Raw genomic sequence first — 23,659 nt, 5'->3', positions numbered from 1 at the left:
AGCTAGTTCCAGCCACTCCATGTTGCCCTGTTGTAGGCCCTGTACTACCATTGAGCCTCTCCTCTGAGACAGTCATCCTACTAGGTGTCAGCATGGCTCAGTGGGCAGCACTAAAGGGTCTGAGTCAGAAGGTTGTGGATTCACGTCCCACTCCAGAGTCTAGCCTGACGCTCCTGTGCAGTTCTGAGGGAGTGCGGCACTGTCGGAGGTCCAATCTTTTTGATGAGACATTAACTCGAGGCTCTGTCTGCCCTCTCAGCTGGGCACCAAAAAATGCAGTTACATTTGTATTTTTAATCTATTCACTATGCGCGAACTCGTTTTTCTTTTAGACATTTTTATGTTTATAGCAATTAAAGGACAGAAAATCGCAGGCTGCACGATTTCCCGCTTTGGGGTCCGGACACACGCAGAGGGCACCAAAGTGGAACATTTCCCCTTTAGGGCCAATTGGGGAGCGTTTCCTGCTGAAAGCCTGGTCCACCAGGGTCTGGCCTGACATTGGCCACACTCCTTTCACACAGGGTTCTCAGTCCATTAGGCTGGGCTGCAGTCAAAGGCCAGGGAAATAGTGCACTTGAACCCTTGTGCCACCCTACGACAACAACAACTTGCATTTATATAGCGCCTTTAACATTGTATAACGTCCCAAGGCGCTTCACGGAAGCGTTACAAGCAAAATGTGACCCCAAGCCACACCATGAGATATTAAGACAGGTGACTAGAAACTTGGTCAAAGAGGTAGGTTTTAAGGAGAGTCTTAAAGGAGGAAAGAGACATAGGGCCCAACTTTGCCCAACCCCTTTTTTCGGCACACTTAGCTTAAGTGCAGCGACTTTGCGCGCCAGAAGAAAGAGCCCCATCCTGGCCGCTCTTCCAAGTCCCCAGAGTCCCAGCGTGGCGTGCATTCTGAAGTGAGGGGCGGAGCAACTGGCCAGCGCCGAAAACAGTGCCGGCACCTGCGAGCATGCTCAGTGAGGGCCGCGCGCATGCTCCTGCCCTCCCAGCGCGTCCTGTGGGCTGTGAGCAGGACCCGATGCTCGCAGCCCCTATCCCAGGCCGAAGGGACGCCCCGATCTCGCCGCATCCTATCCCTGGCCGAGTGGCCTCCCGCACCGGCCGGCCGGCCCGCCCGCTAAGTTCCCGGGCGAGATAGGACTTCGGTTTTATTTTTTATTTATTGGTTGTGCTTGAGAGTTTTGATTGGGGGGGGAGGAGGAGAGTTTTGGAGGAGGGGAGAGAAAGAGTGTATTGGCAGGGGGGAGGAGGAGTTTTTGGGGGTTAGACAGGTTAGATGCAGGAAGAATGTTCCCAATGTTGGGGAATTCCAGAACCAGAGGTCACAGTCTAAGGATAAGGGGTAAGCCATTTAGGACCGAGATGCGGAGGAACTTCTTCACCCAGAGAGTGGTGAACCTGTGGAATTCTCTACCACAGCAAGTTGTTGAGGCCAATTCACTAAATATATTCAAAAAGGAGTTAGATGAGGTCCTTACTACTAGGGGGATCAAGGGGTATGGCGAGAAAGCAGGAATGGGGTACTGAAGTTGAATGTTCAGCCATGAACTCATTGAATGGCGGTGCAGGCTAGAAGGGCCGAATGGTCTACTCCTGCACCTATTTTCTATGTTTCTATGTAAGAGTGTGTGGGGGGGGGGAAGAAAGAGTGTTGGGGAGAGGGAGAGAAAGAATGTATTGGGGGGAGGGAGAGAAAGATTGTGTTGGGGGGGGCGGGGGGGAGAGAAAAAGTGTTTTGTATACCAGCATATATATATTTCTCGAGCTACCCCCCCTCCCTGTGACATCGCGGATCGTGGCCACCAGCTCGCATTTCTCCGGTCGCTCTGCGTAGCGTCCCCGCCGCCCCGTGACGTCGCGGTAGAATTTACTTCATTTTTATTAGTATTTTAATTGTTTGAGCTTTTCCTTGCAATGTTTGGTGCTTGGTTGTTGAGGTCCTCTCCAGTTCCCTTCCCTGCCCTAATGTCTGCCGAATGTGTGCTGCTTTTTCTTCACTGCCCGCAAGGTTTTTCAGAGCTGGCCACATACGCTGACATAAGTCGATTTGGAGTAAGTGTTTGCTGGCCAAAGTGGCATAAATGGCCAAAACTGGCGTAAGTATCTGGGAACACCCCCTTTTGGAAAAAAAAACTGACCTAAAAAAAATTGTACCGAAATGACTTACTCTGAAGCAAATTTTTTGGGGGGAAATGGCTTTTTTTAAACTTGCGCCAGAAAAAAACAACTTACTCCAAAAAAAAAATTGAAGCAAGTCATGGGCAAAGTTGGGCCCAATGAGAGGTTTCGGGAGGGAGTTCCAGAGCTTGGGGCCTCGGCAGCTGAAGGCACGGCCACCAATGGTGGAGCGATGAAAATCGAGGATTTTGGATTTTACAAAGTTGCGGAACTGGTATTTCTTCTTATGCTTTTCAACTTTGTTTCCATTTATTTATTCTTTGTGGATGGGCTAACCAAACAACAGCATTTGTCGCCGTAATCACGATCTTGCAGCAGAAATTCTGATCAGCAAAGTTCATGTTCAAATGATTGCTGCATTTCTGGGTACAGCATTTTTACATTTTATTTTTAAATAGGTTAAAGCCTGCGCAATAATGCAGATGGAATGTGGTAGGAGTAGGTTAAGAAATCAGGCATGAGCTTCGCCAATTAGAATTTATTTTTTAATTCGCTGTTGGGCGTCGCTGGCAAGGCAGGCATTTATTGCCCATCCCCAAGGGCCCTGAGAAGGTTGTGATGAGCCACCACCTTGAACTCCTGCAATCCTCGGTGCTGGTACTCCCAGGATGGCGAATTCCAGGATGTTGACCCAATTACGGTCAACGAACAGTGATGCAAGTCTAAGTCGGGAGACTGTGTGCGACTTGGATGGGGATCTGGGAGGTGATGGTGTTTCTGGTGATCAAGGTCACTGAGGAGATGGGTACTGTTGAAAGAAGTTTGGTGAGATAAGATCTTGGGATGAGAGGGTTGTCCTATGAGGAGAGATGGAGTAGATTGTGCCTATATTCTCTCATTGAAAGGTATAACATCCTTAGAGGGCTTGACAGGATAGATGCTTTGAGAGGCTGTTTCCCCTGGCTGGAGAGTCCAGAACTAGGGGGCATAGTGTCAAGATAAGGGGTCGGCAATTTAGGACTGAGATGTCAAGAAATTTCTTCACTCAGAGGGTGGAGAATCTTTGGAATTCTCTACCCCAGAGGGCTGTGGAGGCTCAGTCATTGAGCATATTCAAGACAGAGATTGATAGATTTTTGGGCACTAAGGGAATCGGGGATATGGAGATCAGGCAGGAAAGTGGAGTTGAGGTAGAAGATCAGCTATGATCTTATTGGATGGCGGAACAGGCTCGAGGGGCCGAATGGCCTACTCCTGCGCCTATTTCGTATGTTCTGATGAGGTGCTGCAATGCATCCTGTTGATCGTACATTAGTACTTACTTCCCTATCAGATGGATGCAGCTAGCTCACATACAGTAGAAAACTGGTACTTAATTTTTTTTAATATCTCATTGTAATAGGATGATGGAGAAGAAACCAAGTACCAACAGTCTTGTCAGGACAACTACTGCAGTGACAGAGTTTCATGCTGGAATTAAGGTAAAAACCAACAACTAAATTTCACAAATCAGGGATTTCCTTTTTAAAGGTGTATTTAAGAAATGTATTCTCAATTGTGTTTTGGCCTTTGGTCACATTTAATAGGACCTTGCACATGCTCTTTGAAGCTGCAGTGAATCTTGATTCAAAACACTGAGGCCTAGAAGTTGGCCTCCTTAGCGCTTCCTGTTATCGCCTCCAGGGGGCGATAACTGGGCGCTATGCACTTACCGACCGGGCACGGCGAGAAGATCGATACCCGCCATATTCGGCGGGAGGTTTGCGGTGGCGGTACAGCGTTGCGTCCCGATCGCCTTCGCCCGGAAATCGTGATGTCATCGCCGTGCGCATTGCCCCGTTAGCGCCCCGGACCCGAACTTCTGTTCCGCCCCGTGCAACAGCACCATGCGAAAACACCGGCGGCTGCAGGAGGCATTCATCGGGAGGCCAAGTGTGTCGAGTGGGGCAATGCTTGAAGACGAGGTGGCCAAGTTAAGTATAATAAAAAAATGTCGACCTTCTCGATTTATTTAGCTGTTTGCTGCCTGCGATCAGTCAGCCCCGGCACTCTGCTGCAGTGCATCGGGCCGGATCGTCGGGGAGGAGTTAAGTTGTTCCTTTGCTGTGCCTCCAATGATGGCCCTTCTCGTTAAGGAAGGGATGGAACCTTCCAATGGGCACCGCTGCACAAGTCGTCATCATCAGGAGTCCCTCAGAATCGAGGAAGACTTGCTTCCACTCCTGAAGTGAGTTCTTTGGTGGCTGAACAGTCCAATACAAGAGCCACAGACTCTGTCACAGGTGGGACAAACATTCGTCGGGGGAAGTGGTGGGTGGGACTGGTTTCCTACACGCTCTTTCCGCTGCCTGCGCTTGACCGCTTCAAGCTCTCGGCGTTGAGATTCGAAGAGCTCAATGCCCTCCCGGATGCACTTTCTCCACTAAGGGACTCCCAGTTGTCAGTGATGATGTCACACTTTATCAGGGAGGCTTTGAGGGTGTTCTTGTAACGTTTCCACTGCCCACCTTTGGCTCGTTTGCCGTGAAGGAGCTCCGAATAGAGCATTAGTTTAGGGAGTCTCGTGTCTGGCATGCGAACTATGTGGCCTGCCCAGCGAAGCTGATTGAGTGTGGTCAATGCAATGCTTCAATGCTGGGGATGTTAGCCTGGACGAGGACACTGATGTTGGTGCATCTGTCCTCCCAGGGGATTTGTAGGATCTTGCGGAGACATCGTTGGTGATATATCTCCAGCGACTTGAGGTGTCTTCTGTACATCGTCTATGCCTCTGATCCATACAGGAGAGCAGGTATTACTACAGCCCTATAGACCATGAGCTTGGTGGTAGATTTGAGGGCCTGGTCTTCGAACACTCTTCAGTGGAGGCGATGTTGAATCTCCGCATCAGTGTCTGCTTTTGTTGATGAGAGGCTCCCTAGATATGGGAAGTGGTCCACGGTGTCGAGGTTCGCGCCGTGAATCTTGATGACTGGGGGGCAGTGCTGTGCGGTGAGGACAGGCTGGTGGAGGACCTTTGTCTTACGGATGTTAAGCGTAAGGCCCATGCTTTTGTATGCCTCGGTGAATACATCGACTATATCCTGGAGTTCAGCCTCTGTATGGACGCAGGCGTCGTCCGTGTACTGTAGCTTGATGACAGAGGTTGGGGTGATCTTGGACCTGGCCTGGAGGCGGCGAAGGTTAAACAGCTTCCCACTGATTCTGTCGTTTAGTTCCACTCCAGCGGGGAGCTTGTTGACTGTGAGGTGGAGTATGGCGGCGAGGAAGATTGAGAATAGGGTTGGAGCGATAACGCAGCCCTGTATGACCCCGGTCTGGATGTGGATTGGGTCTGTAATGGATCCGTTGGTAAGGATCACGGCCTGCATGTCGTCGTGGAGCGGGCGGAGGATGTTGACAAATTTTTGGGGGCATCCGAAACGGAGGAGGACGCTCCATAGACCCTCACGGTTGACAGTGTCAAAGGCCTTTGTAAGATCGAAAAAGGCCATGTATAAGGGCTGGCGCTGCTCTCTGCATTTTTCTTGCGGTTGTCACGCTGCAAAGATCATGTCCGTTGTACCCCGTAGGGGAAGAGATCCACACTGTGATTCCGGGAGGAGCTCCTCGGCCACAGGGAGAAGATGGTTGAGGAGAACGCTAGCGACAACTTTCCCAGTGGCTGATAGCAGGGAGATTCCCCTGTCGTTGCCGCAGTCAGACTTGTCCCCTTTTTTAAAGATGGTCACGGTCACTGCATCTCTGAGATCTGCCGGCATGCTCTCCTCCCTCCAGATGAGAGAGACGAGGTCATGTATCCGTGCCTCTCCGCCATATTTTAGCGCCTCAGCAGGGATTCCATCCGCTCCCGCAGCCTTGTTCTTCTTGAGCTGTCCTATGGCTTTGCCTGCCTCGTGCAACGTTGGGGTTTCGCTGAGGTGGTGGCGGGTCGCATGCTGCGGGATGGAGTCGAGAACACTCGATTGAGGATGGTGTGCCTGCTGCCCCACCTGCTGCCTCGTGCTCCAGGAAGGAAGTGCAGTGTTTGATTTAGTGCTCCACTTCCTTCCTGGAGCACAAATGCTGCATTATTTTGAATTTCGAAACCATTAGCGCCTGGCACTAATTTTTCCAACATCTAAAAATTACCGCCTCAAACGGGACGCTCTCGAATTTGTCCCCGAGTCATTTGATTTGATCATTTGTCGGAAGAATTTGACAGTTCTGAACTTCAGTGGTCAAATAATTTGAATGAAATATAATCAATTAATTACCAAGGACAAAAGCAGAGAAGATGCAATATCTCTTCTGTACTGGGTTATTAGTATTCGAGGAGTGAACCTTTTGTGAGATCTGCACAACCATTTCATTTGCTTAAATTGATGTCTTCACAAAGATTTGATTTGAACCTCTTCGCTCCCCTCTGCTACTCAAGCTGGAGTCTGTTTCCGAAGATGCTGACTGCCCTCCTGTACTTTGCCCCAGTGGCCATTTAGCAGCCCAGATTTTAACAGTATAACTCCACTTGAAACTGTCTGGTACCCAGTCCCCCCCTTCCGCCCCCAACACTACCACTTCTACCTTTTTCCACCAGAAGTATGGCTGGGTGCTTATTAATGCACCCTAATGTGTGTAGATCTAGTCTGATGACATCATTTCCAACATTTGCACCTTTGCAACACTGGGTGCACTGGACACCTGTGCATGCCTGAAATCCAGCGATCCTATTGGCGGAGGGCGGGGGGGGGGGGTGGCAGGGGCAGGAGAGGGGGTAAAAGGGATTTGGGGCCAGTCGATCCCAGGCCATACAGCAATAACTATAGTGGTCTCCCAAAAGCCCTCCTGTTCCCCCACCCTCCCTGCCAGGCAAGCTCCCTGACTGAGACCGAGGAGTGCGCTTAACTAATGCAAATTGCCCTGACCCTGAAAATTGGCTGAGGTTTGTGGCGGCTCCTTGTAGCATAATAAGATCATTAAAAAATAGGAGCAGGAGTAGGCCACGGGGCCTCCCTGAGCCTGCTCCGCCATCCAAAAAGATTATGGCTACTGCTTTCCTATGCTAGTAGCAAATCAAATGTCAATATCGAAGTCAGATATCCAGGCCAAAGCTTCTGATGTAACAGCGTGGATTCCTTGTAGGCTGCCTGTGAATTTCCTCTGAGGGCAGTGCTCAGTGATGTGTTCCAGGGTCTGATTAGGAGCACCACAGTCACATGATGGGAAGCTTTAATCTTCCACCTATGGAGAAGGTGGCAGCATCTATCGTGACCAGTTCTGAGATGGTCGATGGTTGTCCACTGTTTGCGAGGAAGGTTTGATCCTTCAGGTTGCACTGTGGGGTCCTCCACAACGAATCCATTCCGTATGTCAACAGTTCTTCCAAACATTTCGCCATCGGTCATCAAGGCTGAGGGGAGATCACTGTGCAAAATGGCCTACCGGATTTGAGACGGGTTGGTGGTAGGTTGCTCAAGTCAGCCTGGATCGGCATGTCTTTGCTGGTGTAGCGGTTGTACTCTCTGCAGACTCTGTATTCGCGGTGTAAGTGCGGTGGTGCGATGTTTGCAAGCACAGGGGCCCAAGGTGTCGGTGTCGATCAAAGTGTACCGGTGATAATTCCATTTGTAGAATTCAGCTGGACATCAACGGAGCATGGCTGATCTTCGACCTCAACTCCACTTTCGTGCCCTATCCCCATAGTGTCCAAAAAACCAAGTGGAACCCCCACCCCATTGACCTGATATCTGACGATGAAATGTATTGAATGGAAGTCCCACCCCATCCCCACCTGACAGCCGTGCACAAGCACCTTGGCTGACTTTCCTTTTTGCTCATTAGCTCAGTTGAGATTGAGGTCAATGTCTCTTCAATGCTGCCTCCACAGAGTTTAGTCGCCCTGGATCCCTGCCCAAAGCCTGCAGGGAACAGAATGGATACAGCTCTGATGAATCTCGTTTCGGAATGCGTGCGAGCATACTTTTTGTTCTGGTGTTGCCCCGGCCTTGTTGATATTCCACGGAACAAGTTGCCAGTGCATGTAGTGAGCGCTGACTCACTCTGTATCTCCGAGAGAGAGCGTTGGACCGGTTCCTGGCTGGGGCGGAGCTCCCACCATGCAAGAAGTAGATTTTTTAAAATGAATTAAGTCATGGTTGGCGTGATCTCCCATGTTATGTATTTAACCCTTTGTAACCTGCATGACACTTGACCACCAGAGGGCCCACCTGTTGGAGTCCCAAGGGATCCCAGCATCCCTTGGGAGCACGGTATATAAGCAGGCCACCCACGTGGTACCTGCACTCTGGAGTCTTATTAAAGGAGCTAAGGTCACACTTGCTCATTGTACACAGTACTCAGTTTCATACTTTATTGCGAGTGTGCCAACCCGGACTAAGTTTTGATCGGCGAGAGGGTTCGGAGAGGAATTTTCCAGGTTTTTTTTTTTTGCCCCTAATTGGTCTTGGGTTTCTTCTGGGAGACTGCAGGGCGCCTGGTGCTACTCCAGGGAACCCACGCAGCCAGCTTTTGGCGGCTTTTCAATACAGAAACCACACATGCACTCTATTTTGAATGCTCCGTGCAGCGCCAAACAAAATTCGAGGGAACTTTGGTGGGGGGTGTGGTGAGAAGTCGCTTGACATGATATACAAGGCATCATAGTTGTATAAGGCAACAACAACAACTTTTATTTATATAGCACCCGTAAAACGTCCCAAGTCGCTTCACAGAAATTTTACGAGACAAAACAGATACATTTGATACCAAGCCACATAAAGAAGAAATTACGGCAGATGACCAAAGGCTTGGCTAAAGAGGTCGGTTTTGAGGCAGGCTAAACGGACCAGCAGTTGTTTAGCTGATGTATGTTTTTCCGATATTTCACATTCTTTCCTTCGGTTTCTTTGTTTAAAGACCCTACCGTGGAGACCTTTGAGAACGGTCTCTCTCCTTGCTGGCTTCCTCCGGTGTTGTCGAGTGTGAGAGGCCCGGGCTGAGATTCGATGCCGAGACACCAAACTCTCCGCCCCACCACACCCCAAGAAACCACACTACTGATTGGCAAATGTGTAGCTCTGGAGCTTGTGTCAGACGACATTAAAGACACGGGCACCAGCTATTGGCACGGGAGCCACTTCTGGGAAACATAGAAAAATAGGAGCAGTAGTAGGCCATTCGGCCCTTCGAGCCTGCACCGCCATTCAATCTGATCATGGCTGATCCTCTATCTCAACGACACTCAAGGCCGAGCAAGGCTAGGATTGTCACCTCGAGACAGACGCACCCCTGGAGGTTTCGTCACGTGACACTCGCCTCCAACTGTCCCGCACGGTCAAAGCCTTTTCTCCCCCTATTTCCAATATTTTTCATAGAATCATTAAAGAATTATGACACGGGAGGAGGCCATTTGGCCCATCGTGTCCGTGCTGGCAACGGCATTTTTATTACTAATAAAAATGTTCACAAAAAATGGAAAAAAAAAACATATTTCTTTAAAAATTGCTTTAAAATTGTTATCCTGGATTGTTCCAGGAACTGAATCTTTGATATAAACTTAAATTGCTGGAAGTCCTCGGATCAGCATTCCAGCGCTTTCTGTTTTATATTTCCGATTTCCAGCATCCGCCTTTGGATGAATCTTTAATTCCCGGGGACACCGGGACAATCCTGACGGATGAGCAAGCTGAAGCAGAGGACAAATCCTACCCCACGGCAGTGAAACGAGTATCTCTTTAAAAACTGAAATTAAGATCAGAATGTACGAGGGATAGGATAGCATCGTGGTTATGTTGCTGGACTAGTAATCCAGAGGTCGAGACTAATTATCTGGAGACACAAGGGTGGTGGGGGTCTGGAACTCACTGAAAGGGTGGTAGAGGCAGAAACCCTCATCGCATTTAAAAAGTACTTGGATGTGCACTTGAAGTGCCGTAGCCCACAGGGCTACGGACCAAGAGCTGGAAAGTGGGATTAGGCTGGATAGCTCTTTGTCGGCCGGCACGGATACGATGGGCCAAAATGGCCTCCTTCTGTGCTGTAAATTTCTATGATTCTATGAGTTCTAACACCCCCACGGCAGCTGGGGAATTTAAGTCCGATTAAATAAATCTGGAATTAAAAAGCTGGTATCAGTAACGGTGACCATGAAACTACCGGATTGCCGTTAAAAACCCATCTGCTTGACTAATGCCCTTTAGAGAAGGAAATCTGCCGTCCTTACCCGGTCTGGCCTATATGTGACTCCAGACCCACACCCTCTGAAATGGCAGCTCACCACCACCTTCTGAAAAGCGGTTAGGGATGGGCAATAAATGTTGGGCTTGCCAACGACGCCCACATCCTGTGAATGAATTTTTAAAAACGTTTACATTTACTTCTGCAAAAGAGGAGGAACGCGGACCAAAAAATCATTCCCCCCTTCCAAGCTTTCAGTCGCCTTAAATGACGGCTCGCGTCAGTTCAGAGCAGCTGAGAGCTCTGTGTTGGACATTTTTCAAAAGATTTGCAAACAATGTGAAGCTCAGCGTTGACCTGGGAAGAATTCGATTTCTGCAGGTGGTGCCGATCATTGGGATTGTCAGCATCAGGTTATTGTTTATTGGAGGAGCAGATTTATGAATCGTTTTCATAACAAAATCCAAAGCATCTGCCAGTGCCAAGGCAAGCGTTGTGCAATGCAGCAAGATCAGATTAAGATGCCTGAGCCATTCTCACTCAACCAGAAAGTGAACAAGGTATTTAAATATTGACTCATTACAAAACCAGATTGGCTGATCAGCATCAGTTTGTTGCAGGTGACTGCCATTACTCCACATTGTGATTTTTGTGTTGTACAGGGCTTTGTTCAAGCTTGCAGACGTTGTCAGTTTTGTGTCAACACACAAACTAAACACGATGCTCTCTCGTTTTCGCGCTCGCTCTCTCTCATTACTCTCGCTCGCTCGCTCTCTCTCATTACTCTCGCTCGCGCTCTCTCATTACTCTCGCTCGCTCTCTCTCATTACTCTCGCTCGCTCTCTCTCATTACTCTCGCTCGCTCTCTCTCATTACTCTCGCTCGCTCTCTCTCATTACTCTCGCTCGCTCTCTCTCATTACTCTCGCTCGCTCTCTCTCATTACTCTCGCTCGCTCTCTCTCATTACTCTCGCTCGCTCTCTCTCATTACTCTCGCTCGCTCTCTCTCATTACTCTCGCTCGCTCTCTCTCATTACTCTCGCTCGCTCTCTCTCATTACTCTCGCTCGCTCTCTCTCATTACTCTCGCTCGCTCTCTCTCATTACTCTCGCTCGCTCTCTCTCATTACTCTCGCTCGCTCTCTCTCATTACTCTCGCTCGCTCTCTCTCATTACTCTCGCTCGCTCTCTCTCATTACTCTCGCTCGCTCTCTCTCATTACTCTCGCTCGCTCTCTCTCATTACTCTCGCTCGCTCTCTCTCATTACTCTCGCTCGCTCTCTCTCATTACTCTCGCTCGCTCTCTCATTACTCTCGCTCGCTCTCTCTCACTACTCTCGCTCGCTCTCTCTCACTACTCTCGCTCGCTCTCTCTCACTACTCTCGCTCGCTCTCTCTCATTACTCTCGCTCGCTCTCTCTCATTACTCTCGCTCGCTCTCTCTCTCATTACTCTCGCTCGCGCTCTCTCACTACTCTCGCTCGCTCTCTCTCATTACTCTCGCTCGCGCTCTCTCATTACTCTCGCTCGCTCTCATTACTCTCGCTCGCTCTCTCACTACTCTCGCTCGCTCTCTCTCACTACTCTCGCTCGCTCTCTCTCATTACTCTCGCTCGCTCTCTCTCATTACTCTCGCTCGCTCTCTCATTACTCTCGCTCGCTCGCTCTCTCATTACTCTCGCTCGCTCTCTCTCATTACTCTCGCTCGCTCTCTCTCATTACTCTCGCTCGCTCTCTCTCACTACTCTCGCTCGCTCTCTCTCACTACTCTCGCTCGCTCTCTCTCACTACTCTCGCTCGCTCTCTCTCATTACTCTCGCTCGCTCTCTCTCACTACTCTCGCTCGCTCTCTCTCATTACTCTCGCTCGCTCTCTCTCATTACTCTCGCTCGCTCTCTCTCACTACTCTCGCTCGCTCTCTCTCACTACTCTCGCTCGCTCTCTCTCACTACTCTCGCTCGCTCTCTCTCACTACTCTCGCTCGCTCTCTCTCACTACTCTCGCTCGCTCTCATTACTCTCGCTCGCTCTCTCTCACTACTCTCGCTCGCTCTCTCTCACTACTCTCGCTCGCTCTCTCTCACTACTCTCGCTCGCTCTCTCTCACTACTCTCGCTCGCTCTCTCTCACTACTCTCGCTCGCTCTCTCTCACTACTCTCGCTCGCTCTCTCTCACTACTCTCGCTCGCTCTCTCTCACTACTCTCGCTCGCTCTCTCTCACTACTCTCGCTCGCTCTCTCTCACTACTCTCGCTCGCTCTCACTACTCTCGCTCGCTCTCTCTCACTACTCTCGCTCGCTCTCTCTCATTACTCTCGCTCGCTCTCTCTCATTACTCTCGCTCGCTCTCTCTCATTACTCTCGCTCGCTCTCTCTCATTACTCTCGCTCGCTCTCTCTCATTACTCTCGCTCGCTCTCTCTCATTACTCTCGCTCGCTCTCTCTCATTACTCTCGCTCGCTCTCTCTCATTACTCTCGCTCGCTCTCTCTCATTACTCTCGCTCGCTCTCTCTCATTACTCTCGCTCGCTCTCTCTCATTACTCTCGCTCGCTCTCTCTCATTACTCTCGCTCGCTCTCTCTCATTACTCTCGCTCGCTCTCTCTCATTACTCTCGCTCGCTCTCTCATTACTCTCGCTCGCTCTCTCTCATTACACTCGCTCGCGCTCTCTCATTACTCTCGCTCGCGCTCGCTCATTACTCTCGCTCGCTCTCTCTCATTACTCTCGCTCTCTCTCATTACTCTCGCTCGCGCTCTCTCATTACTCTCGCTCGCTCTCTCTCATTACACTCGCTCGCTCTCATTACTCTCGCTCGCTCTCTCTCATTACTCTCGCTCGCTCTCTCTCATTACTCTCGCTCGCTCTCTCATTACTCTCGCTCGCTCTCTCTCATTACTCTCGCTCGCTCTCTCTCATTACTCTCGCTCGCTCTCTCTCATTACTCTCGCTCGCGCTCGCTCATTACTCTCGCTCGCGCTCTCTCATTACTCTCGCTCGCGCTCTCTCATTACTCTCGCTCGCTCTCTCTCATTACTCTCGCTCGCGCTCTCTCATTACTCTCGCTCGCGCTCTCTCATTACTCTCGCTCGCGCTCTCTCATTACTCTCGCTCGCGCTCTCTCATTACTCTCGCTCGCGCTCTCTCATTACTCTCGCTCGCGCTCTCTCATTACTCTCGCTCGCGCTCTCTCATTACTCTCGCTCGCGCTCTCTCATTACTCTCGCTCGCGCTCTCTCATTACTCTCGCTCGCGCTCTCTCATTACTCTCGCTCGCGCTCTCTCATTACTCTCGCTCGCGCTCTCTCATTACTCTCGCTCGCGCTCTCTCATTACTCTCGCTCGCGCTCTCTCATTACTCTCGCTCGCGCTCTCTCATTACTCTCGCTCGCGCTCTCTCATTACTCTCGCTCGCGCTCTCTCATTACTCTCGCTCGCGCTCTCTCATTACTCTCGCTCGCGCTCTCTCATTACTCTCGCTCGCTCTCGCTCATTACTCTCGCTCGCGCTCGCTCATTACTCTCGCTCGCGCTCGCTCATTACTCTCGCTCGCTCTCTCTCACTACTCTCGCTCGCTCTCTCTCATTACTCTCGCTCGCTCTCTCTCACTACTCTCGCTCGCTCTCTCACTACTCTCGCTCGCTCTCTCACTACTCTCGCTCGCTCTCTCTCACTACTCTCGCTCGCTCTCTCTCACTACTCTCGCTCGCTCTCTCTCACTACTCTCGCTCGCTCTCTCTCACTACTCTCGCTCGCTCTCTCTCACTACTCTCGCTCGCTCTCTCTCACTACTCTCGCTCGCTCGCTCTCATTACTCTCGCTCGCTCGCTCTCATTACTCTCGCTCGCTCTCTCTCATTACTCTCGCTCGCGCTCTCTCATTACTCTCGCTCGCTCTCTCTCATTACTCTCGCTCGCTCTCTCTCATTACTCTCGCTCTCTCTCATTACTCTCGCTCGCGCTCTCTCATTACTCTCGCTCGCTCTCTCTCATTACTCTCGCTCGCTCTCATTACTCTCGCTCGCTCTCTCTCATTACTCTCGCTCGCTCTCTCTCATTACTCTCGCTCGCTCTCTCTCATTACTCTCGCTCGCTCGCTCTCATTACTCTCGCTCGCTCTCATTACTCTCGCTCGCTCTCATTACTCTCGCTCGCTCTCTCTCATTACTCTCGCTCGCTCTCTCTCATTACTCTCGCTCGCTCTCTCTCATTACTCTCGCTCGCTCTCTCTCATTACTCTCGCTCGCTCTCTCTCATTACTCTCGCTCGCTCTCTCTCATTACTCTCGCTCGCTCTCTCTCATTACTCTCGCTCGCTCTCTCTCATTACTCTCGCTCGCTCTCTCTCATTACTCTCGCTCGCTCTCTCATTACTCTCGCTCGCTCTCTCTCATTACTCTCGCTCGCTCTCTCTCATTACACTCGCTCGCTCTCTCTCATTACTCTCGCTCGCTCTCTCTCATTACTCTCGCTCGCTCTCTCATTACTCTCGCTCGCTCTCTCATTACTCTCGCTCGCTCTCTCATTACTCTCGCTCGCTCGCTCTAATTACTCTCGCTCGCTCGCTCTCATTACTCTCGCTCGCTCTCTCTCATTACTCTCGCTCGCTCTCTCTCATTACTCTCGCTCGCTCTCTCATTACTCTCGCTCGCTCTCTCATTACTCTCGCTCGCTCTCATTACTCTCGCTCGCTCGCATTACTCTCGCTCGCTCGCTCTCATTACTCTCGCTCGCTCGCTCTCATTACTCTCGCTCGCTCGCTCTCATTACGCTCGCTCGCTCTCATTACTCTCGCTCGCTCTCTCATTACTCTCGCTCGCTCTCTCTCATTACTCTCGCTCGCTCTCTCTCATTACTCTCGCTCGCTCTCTCTCACTACTCTCGCTCGCTCTCTCTCACTACTCTCGCTCGCTCTCTCTCTCTACTCTCGCTCGCTCTCTCTCACTACTCTCGCTCGCTCTCTCTCACTACTCTCGCTCGCTCTCTCTCACTACTCTCGCTCGCTCTCTCTCACTACTCTCGCTCGCTCTCTCTCACTACTCTCGCTCGCTCTCTCTCATTACTCTCGCTCGCTCTCTCTCATTACTCTCGCTCGCTCTCTCTCATTACTCTCGCTCGCTCTCTCTCATTACTCTCGCTCGCTCTCTCTCATTACTCTCGCTCGCTCTCTCTCATTACTCTCGCTCGCTCTCTCTCATTACTCTCGCTCGCTCTCTCTCATTACTCTCGCTCGCTCTCTCTCATTACTCTCGCTCGCTCTCTCTCATTACTCTCGCTCGCGCTCTCTCATTACTCGCGCTCGCTCTCATTACTCGCGCTCTCTCATTACTCTCGCTCGCTCTCTCGCTCGCTCTCTCTCATTACTCTCGCTCGCTCTCTCTCATTACTCTCGCTCGCTCTCTCGCTCGCTCTCTCTCATTACTCTCGCTCGCTCTCTCTCATTACTCTCGCTCGCTCTCTCTCATTACTCTCGCTCGCTCTCTCTCATTACTCTCGCTCGCTCTCTCTCATTACTCTCGCTCGCTCTCTCTCATTACTCTCGCTCGCTCTCTCTCATTACTCTCGCTCGCTCTCTCTCATTACTCTCGCTCGCTCTCTCTCATTACTCTCGCTCTCTCTCATTACTCGCTCGCTCGCTCTCATTACTCTCGCTCGCTCTCATTACTCTCGCTCGCTCGCTCTCATTACTCTCGCTCGCTCGCTCTCATTACTCTCGCTCGCTCGCTCTCATTACTCTCGCTCGCTCGCATTACTCTCGCTCGCTCTCATTACTCTCGCTCGCTCTCATTACTCTCGCTCGCTCTCATTACTCTCGCTCGCTCGCTCTCATTACTCTCGCTCGCTCGCTCTCATTACTCTCGCTCGCTCGCTCTCATTACTCTCGCTCGCTCGCTCTCATTACTCTCGCTCGCTCGCTCTCATTACTCTCGCTCGCTCGCTCTCATTACTCTCGCTCGCTCGCTCTCATTACTCTCGCTCGCTCGCTCTCATTACTCTCGCTCTCGCCCCCTCTCCTTTCTCGCTCTCGCCCCGCGGAGGAGAGTGGGTCAGGGGTAGGTAAGAAGCCAGAAGAGAGTGGATTGGAGGCAGACAGGAAGGGTTAGGACAACACTCTGCAAATTGGTGTCTTCTGATGTCCGTTTTACTTTGTTCATATGCTTTGAATTTGCCACTATGTGTAAGATTTACCCAGGGTTAACTAAACAACCACCTCCTCCTTTCTGTAGGATAGGTTCTGCTTTCTCTGTTATGTTTATTTAAAGTGTTTTGAGTTTTTCTAGTGTTTTTTCTTTAATGTAAGCACAGATTATTGCCACATAGAAGCAACAGTTGAATGCCAAAAAGATTATAATTGCTGTAACTTTAATGAGATCAGATAGGGACTTCACAAGAAAACATTCCAGAACCATTCAGATTTGTACAAGTGATTACAATAATGCATCGGGGATATAGTGGTGCAATTTTATATAGCTCTGTAAAATATGATATCCCCCCCCCAAATAACTTGACAACTTTCATCCAATCTGTGTGCTTTGCCAGCAATTGAAATTAAAGGGACAAAAACACTAAGTGATCGATTTTGGCTTTGAAATCGATAGGTCTTTAATTTGCATATTAAATGAGGCCTACCACCTGAGACAGGCGGGCACTTCGGGCCACCATTGGATGGCCCCAACCCCATTTTGAGGAGGTAATTACGGCCATTTAAGGCAGGCAATTGACCCCTGACACAGCAGAGCCGAGAAAACCACAGGCATGTGGCGGGAGAACCACAGCTATATAAGGGACAGGGACGTGAGCGGGTGGAGGGAGATGTAAACAGTAATAGAGAGAGAACTGTGAACTTATATATACACACATGGCCAGAGAGAGAGAGAACCAAATTACACACACACACACAGAAATAAAACTACAGAAAGTTGGTCAGGCAATGTTTGGCCGATGTTCCGGCCCAACCTTCCACTTTTCAAGCGAAATGGACAATAGCCTGCCTTTTTGGGCGATAAATGGGCGATAGCCTAGCGATCTCAAGTGGAAAGTCTAGCCGATTAGGATGGAGAAAACCATGGACACATACAGGAACAGAGAGAGAGAAAACACACACACACAAAAGGACCGAGAAAGAACCACAGACACCCGGACAGAGAGAGGGAGAACCACCGATACACAAGGACAGAGAGGGAGAACTGCAGACACAAACCCACAGGGACAGAGAAAGTAACATTAATTTACTGCCAACGATGGACTTGTCGTGTGAGCGAACCTGATGCAAAAACCAACAGTAAAATCATTTTCTTTGAGGTTCTGAATTTTGCTCCAATAAAATTGGGCGTACCCACCTCTGGATGAGAAGCAGTAACAATGGAAGGGAAGGAAGGAGCAAGTGGGGGGGTGAACATTTTTGAGAGAAACAGGTCAGGAAATCATCAGCGGGGGAGGTGGTGAGGGATTTCCGAGGAATGGAAAATATGCAGGAAATGACTGCTGTCTGGGTCAGCTGCCTGCCTATTTTGAAGATTTTCTCCAGGATGCAGCACTTTTTAGTGGTCTCTGCGAACAGCGGGTCCTAAATTCTCCCAATTTAGCATTGGAAAGGCTCAAGACTCATGAGGACCCAGGCCACTGCTAAATTCGGCAGGGCCTTTTTTTTTTTAGGTGGCCACAGCAGATGCCTGAAATGAGCACAGGCCTCATTTCAAGATTGAAACGAGTCGAATTCCGGACCCATTCATGAAATTGGTTAAAAGTAGGCAAAGTTTGCTTTACCACAGCTCCGACTATTATTTCAGGCTCCACAGCGGAACCTGCCTTAATGCGGAGCCAATGAGAGGAGGAAGAGGAGTGTGTTATACATGCAGACTATAGATATACTCTCTCTGAAGTTACTATATAGTTGCATAAGATGGAGATTTGTTACCTGATGTACTATCAATAAGGTTTACACTGTGTATATACTATGCTGGTACCACTAGAGGGTGCAACTGGTGGAGACCGGGGTTTCCTGCCCCTGTGGCAGAGGCTGTCCACCAGAGGGCACTGCGGTGGGAAACCTGAGGGTCACCTGCATAGGTGTGCAGGGCCCAGTATAAAAGGCTGCCCACCATGCTTGTGCCTCACTCTGGAGTTACGAATAAAGGACCACGATCACTATAGTTTGAGTACAACGCATTGACAGCATTCATAAGTACATTAAGACTGCGGCTGCTGTCAGCCGATGCTCACACCAACCCTCCCCCCACCCCCCTCCATTCCCTCTCCTGATCGCCTCACCCCTAGAATCACCTGTTTGCCTCAGCCGGCGCCTGAATTGGTGAAAATGGAGGCCTCGACCAGCGAGCTGCATCACTGCGCCTGATTGGCTCCTGCAGCTTGCTGCTATAATGATGATGATCGCACCGAAGGACCAATTTAGGACAGGCCTCGGGCCGCTCTGGTCTGGCGGTGTGCGAGCATGGATCATGCTCCTGGCCGGCCTCCCACATTCTACCCTGCGTAAACTAGAGGTGATCCAAAACTTGGCTGCCCGTATCCTAACTCACACCGTCCCTCTCACCCATCACCCCTGTGCTCGCTGACCTACATTGGCTCCTGGTTAAGCAATACCTCAATTTCAAAATTCTCATCCTTGTTTTCAAATCCTTCCATGGTCTCACCCCTCCCTATCTCATAATCTCCTCCAGCCCCACAACCCCCCAGATGTCTGCGCTCCTCTAATTCTGCCTTCTTGAGCATCCCTGATTATAATCGCTCAACCATTGGTGGCCGTGCCTTCAGCTGCCTGGGCCCCAAGCTCTGGAATTCCCTGCCTAAACCTCTCCGCCTCTCTACCTCTCTCTCTGCCTTCAAGACGCTCCTTAAAAAATAACTCTTTGACAAAGCTGTTGGTCACTGTCATGTATGTAGACCATGTATACTAACTGTATAGTCACATAAGATGTGCCGCCAGAGGGCACTGTGGTGGGAGACTTGAGGATCACCTGCATAGGTGTGCAGGGACCAGCATAACAGGCTGCCCACCAAGCTCGTGGAGTTATTTATAATAGTATTAAAGACATAACAACTGGCGACGAGATTACAAACTTTCACGTAAAAATGACTAACATTGGTGCATTAGAAAAGTTCTCAGGGTGAAGATTGGGAAGCCTTTCCGGAGCGGCTCGACCAAAATTTCTTAGCAAACGACCTGGTAGGCGATGATCTGGCCACGCTGGCAGATAAGCGCAGAGCTATCCTGTTGACAAGTTGTGGGCCCGCGGTCTACGGCCTCGTCAGGGACTTGCTTGCACCAGAGACAACAACGACCAAGTTAATCGAGGAGCTGAAAGTGCCAATTCAGGACCAACTCAAACCGAAGGAGAGCATCCTCACGGCCAGGCATCGATTTTATACACACCGCCCCCCCGAGGGCCAGATGTACGCTGCCGACCTCAGGAGGTTGGCAGGACCATGTGAATTCGGTGCATCCCTCGCCAATGTGTTGCGGGACTTCTTCATAATTGGCATCAGTCATGAGGCCCTTCTTCACAGGCTACTGTCTGCCGAAACCACCGTCACCTTGCAGAAAGCCATCAGCATCAGCCAGGCGTTCATGACCTCAAGCTGCAGCTCCAAGCAGATGATGATTCACTCTCGGGACTCAAACCCGGAAAGTACTGTAAATAGAATGGCGCCTTTCACAGGCAGAACTGTTGAACCTGAATCTGCCCAGGGCAGAGCGTACAGACCCCCGAGTCCTTTAACTCAGAGTCAGCCAAGGGGTGCAAAAGTAAGTCGAGTAGCACCATGCTGGCGTTGCAGAGGTAATCACAGGGCTCATCAGTGTCGGTTCAGAGACTATGTGTGCAAAGGCTGCAGCACAAAGGGCCAGCCCCAGCGAATGTGCAAAAGAGCTGTGACTCACCATGTGGAAGAGAAGTCAGCAGATGGCTGTGAATCCAGCGCGGATTACGAGGAGATGGCTAGCGAGGCAACTCAGTCCCAGGGCGAAATGTATGGAGTATCTACCTGCACCACAGATTGTCTTCCAGTGATAATGGAAGTCAAGATAAATGGCGTTCCAGTCTTCATGGACGTGGACGCGGGGGCCAGTAATGAGCCAGGAAACCTTTGAGAGGCTATGGAATGATCAAGATGAACGACCCAAGCTGGTCCCGGTTCCGGCAAAGCTGCGCACCTACACCAAGGAACTGATATCAGTTGTTGGTAGTGCGGATGTAAGTGTATCCCATGATGGCGCGGTGCACAATTTACCATTGTGGATTGTTTCAGGTGATGGATCAATGCTACTTGGAAGAAGATGGATGGGGAAGATTCATCCCTCCAACAAACGACATTCCCCGTGCTCCGGGGCAGAGCAAGCCCCCACCTTCGGTTGGACCAGGCAGATCCGCGCAACACCCGAGGCACAGACTGCTCATCACGACGACCCGAATGCACCTTCCCAGTTTTAGTGGCAGAATCCCCTGGGAAAGAAGATCACGGCAGTTGACATCATGGACAGGGAAAAGATGGCGTCCAAACTATGAGGTGCAGCGCTAATGGAGCAACGACACGTGGTTCCACGCAAGAAAGATGATTGGGGTAAAAATAGTAAGGCCATTTTAAAGGAGGCCAGCCATCCACCATTTTTGAATGAACTGCTTGAAATTGGTAACCAATGTAAAAGTCCAGCTGCAACGAGCAAAATGGTGTTGCGCGATGTCGGGTGCAAATTGCAATCAGCCAATGTAGCAGGCGAGCACCTAACGGTCGTATACAGGTCCAGCGGGCTACCCAATGCTGTAGCCTGCATCCCCGGGACCAGAACGATGCATCATAAAGTGTCCCCACAGCTGACAGAAGTAGACAAGCCGCAGAGTAAACGATCCCCAGAGAGCAGAGGCACCGGTAGCGATACCCTGCCTCGGATCAGATTAACCTCGCAGGCATGAACCGCCACGGGCCAGAAACAGTAAACTGGGCCTATGCTCGCCACCACCCGGGTGGAAAAGGCGTAGCCCACAAACCCACTCGCCACCACGGCAATGCTCAAGAGCGAAAGGTCACCCACAGCGGCTCCTCCGAACGGGACCTGGACCAGCCAGGATCCCAAACTAGAGAGTGCTCACAAGGAAAGTGAGTCATCATCATAGGCAGTCCCTCAAAATCTAGGAAGACTTGCTTCCACTCTCAAAGTGCGTTCTCAGGTGGCTGAACAGTCCAATACGGGAATTACAGTCTCTGTCACAGGTGGGACAGACAGTGGTTGAGGGAAAGAGCGGGTGGGACTGGTTTGCCGCACACTCTTTCCGCTGCCTGCGCTTGTTTTCTGCATTTTTTTTTAAATTCGTAGCCAATCGTTCCAATTCTTTGTCACATCACAAACGCCAGAGGTCACCTTGCACACATCAAGGATCACTCTGCGCCAATGCTCTTAGCCAAAAGGCCTAGAGCCACTGCACCGTTCCTGGAAGTACCGTTCCTGGAAGTACTGCAATACCAGGTTCGTGCCATGGAGGTGGATGGGTCAGGCCCCCCCACACACCTCCGTGGAGGTGGATGGGTCAAGCCACCCCACCCACCTCCTATTTCCAAAAAGCAAGCATATACCTTCCTGATCCAGGGAGAACCACTTTGGGGTCATGGTGGTTACTCCCCTGTCAGGTCAGTTACGCATGATCTTAGCCAAATTTTCTGCATGCTCTCGGCGACGAGACTCGAGGTGCTCAGCGCCCTCCCGGATGCTCTTCCTCCACTTAGGGTGGTCTTTGGCCAGGGACTCCCAGGTGTCAGTGGGGATGTTGCACTTTATCAAGGAGCGATGTGGGTGTCCTTGAAACGTTTCCTCTGCCCACCTGGGGATCGCTTGCCGTCTTATAACACATCTGTGGCGCGCCTTGGGACGTTTTACTATGCTAAAGACGCTGTATAAATACAAGTTTCAGATGCTAATAATTTAAGACCCAGTGACTTCTAATAGCTCAGCAGCCCCGCCAACAGGAACATAGTGGTACTGCAGCTTTTGATCAACATCAAATTGAATGATTATGAAACTTTTAGGGAGGGGATTTAGAATATCATAGAATCATAGAAACCTACAGCACAGAAGGAGGTCATACGGCCCGTTGAGCTTGCCCCGGCTCTTTGAAAGAGCAGTCCTGCTTGGTCCCACACCCCCACTTTTTGTAAGTTTCTCATCCTCCAGTCCCCGTCCAGCTCCCTTTTGAAATTATTGCTGGAATCGGCTTCCAACATCTTTTCAGGCAGAGTTTTCCAGATCCCGACAACTCCGAGCGAAAACGTTGCTCCTCATCTCCCCTCTAGATCTTTTGCAAATGGCTTTAAGTCGATGACTTTTGCCTTATCTGCGCCGAGGTAGGTACGGGACCTGAGGTAGGACTTCATTATGACCCCGACCCATCTTTCCAGTTCGGGACACTTGCGCAGGAAGGGTGAGTGCGCAGCAGTATCTCCAGAGAGAGTCCTCAACTCCTGGGTGGAAGCTCACGGAATCTTCCTGCACTGAATTTTGAACGGGCTCGGAATGAAGCTAGCGGCCATAGCGCGGGTATTCAAAGGGTTGGAAAAAGGAGAGTTGACCATCTCGTGCCTCGCAGCCAGTCCTTCCCACACCACAACCCTGCTACCGCCCCCACCCTTCTCCGTCAGCGGCATCGAGGTGGGAACAGAAGGAAATCAGCCCGTGTCCCAAGCCACTCGAATTTGAACCGGACAATCTGGATTTTGACTCTGGTCCCCAAAAGAAACGCTCTTCAAGCCTTGATCCTATTCCCTGTCCCTCCTCGGAACTTGGCACATAATTATAGTAGATAAACCGAATTCGAGTGCTGGGGAAATTCTTTAGGGATGAATACATGACTTGAGCAGTGGTGCAGCAGGGAGGGATTCAAATTCCTGGGGCATTGGAACTGGTTCTGGGGGAGGTGGGACCAGTACAAACCGGACGGTCTGCACCTGGGCAGGACCGGAACCAATGTCCTCGGGAGAGTGTTTGCTAGTGCTGTTGGGGAGGAGTTAAACTAATATGGCAGGGGGATGGGAACCAATGCAGGGAGACAGAGGGAAACAAAAAGGAGGCAAAAGCAAAAGACAGAAAGGAGATGAGGAAAAGTGGAGGGCAGAGAAACCCAAGGCAAAGAACAAAAAGGGCCACTGTACAGCAAAATTCTAAAAGGACAAAGGGTGTTAAAAAAACAAGCCTGAAGGCTTTGTGTCTTAATGCAAGGAGTATCTGTAATAAGGTGGATGAATTAACTGTGCAAATAGATGTTAACAAATATGATGTGATTGGGATTACAGAGACGTGGCTCCAGGATGATCAGGGCTGGGAACTCAACATCCAGGGGTATTCAACATTCAGGAAGGATAGAATA

At 50.5% G+C, this 23,659-nt stretch overlaps 1 protein-coding gene across 1 annotated transcript in view; it reads left to right on the top strand.

Moving 5' to 3' along the window:
- Nucleotides 1–23,659, top strand: part of LOC139227933 (N-fatty-acyl-amino acid synthase/hydrolase PM20D1.2-like) — a 97,186-nt gene that overhangs the window by 55,953 nt on the left and 17,574 nt on the right. Inside the window, exon 8 of the mRNA XM_070859087.1 lies at nucleotides 3,539–3,617. Within this exon, the coding sequence (XP_070715188.1) occupies nucleotides 3,539–3,617 (79 nt within the window). The remainder of the gene's footprint in view (nucleotides 1–3,538; nucleotides 3,618–23,659) is intronic.

The sequence above is a fragment of the Pristiophorus japonicus genome, chromosome 17, assembly GCF_044704955.1.
Source record: "Pristiophorus japonicus isolate sPriJap1 chromosome 17, sPriJap1.hap1, whole genome shotgun sequence".
In the NCBI taxonomy this organism is placed as follows: domain Eukaryota; kingdom Metazoa; phylum Chordata; class Chondrichthyes; family Pristiophoridae; genus Pristiophorus; species Pristiophorus japonicus.
This window is presented reverse-complemented; position numbering and strand designations above follow the sequence as displayed.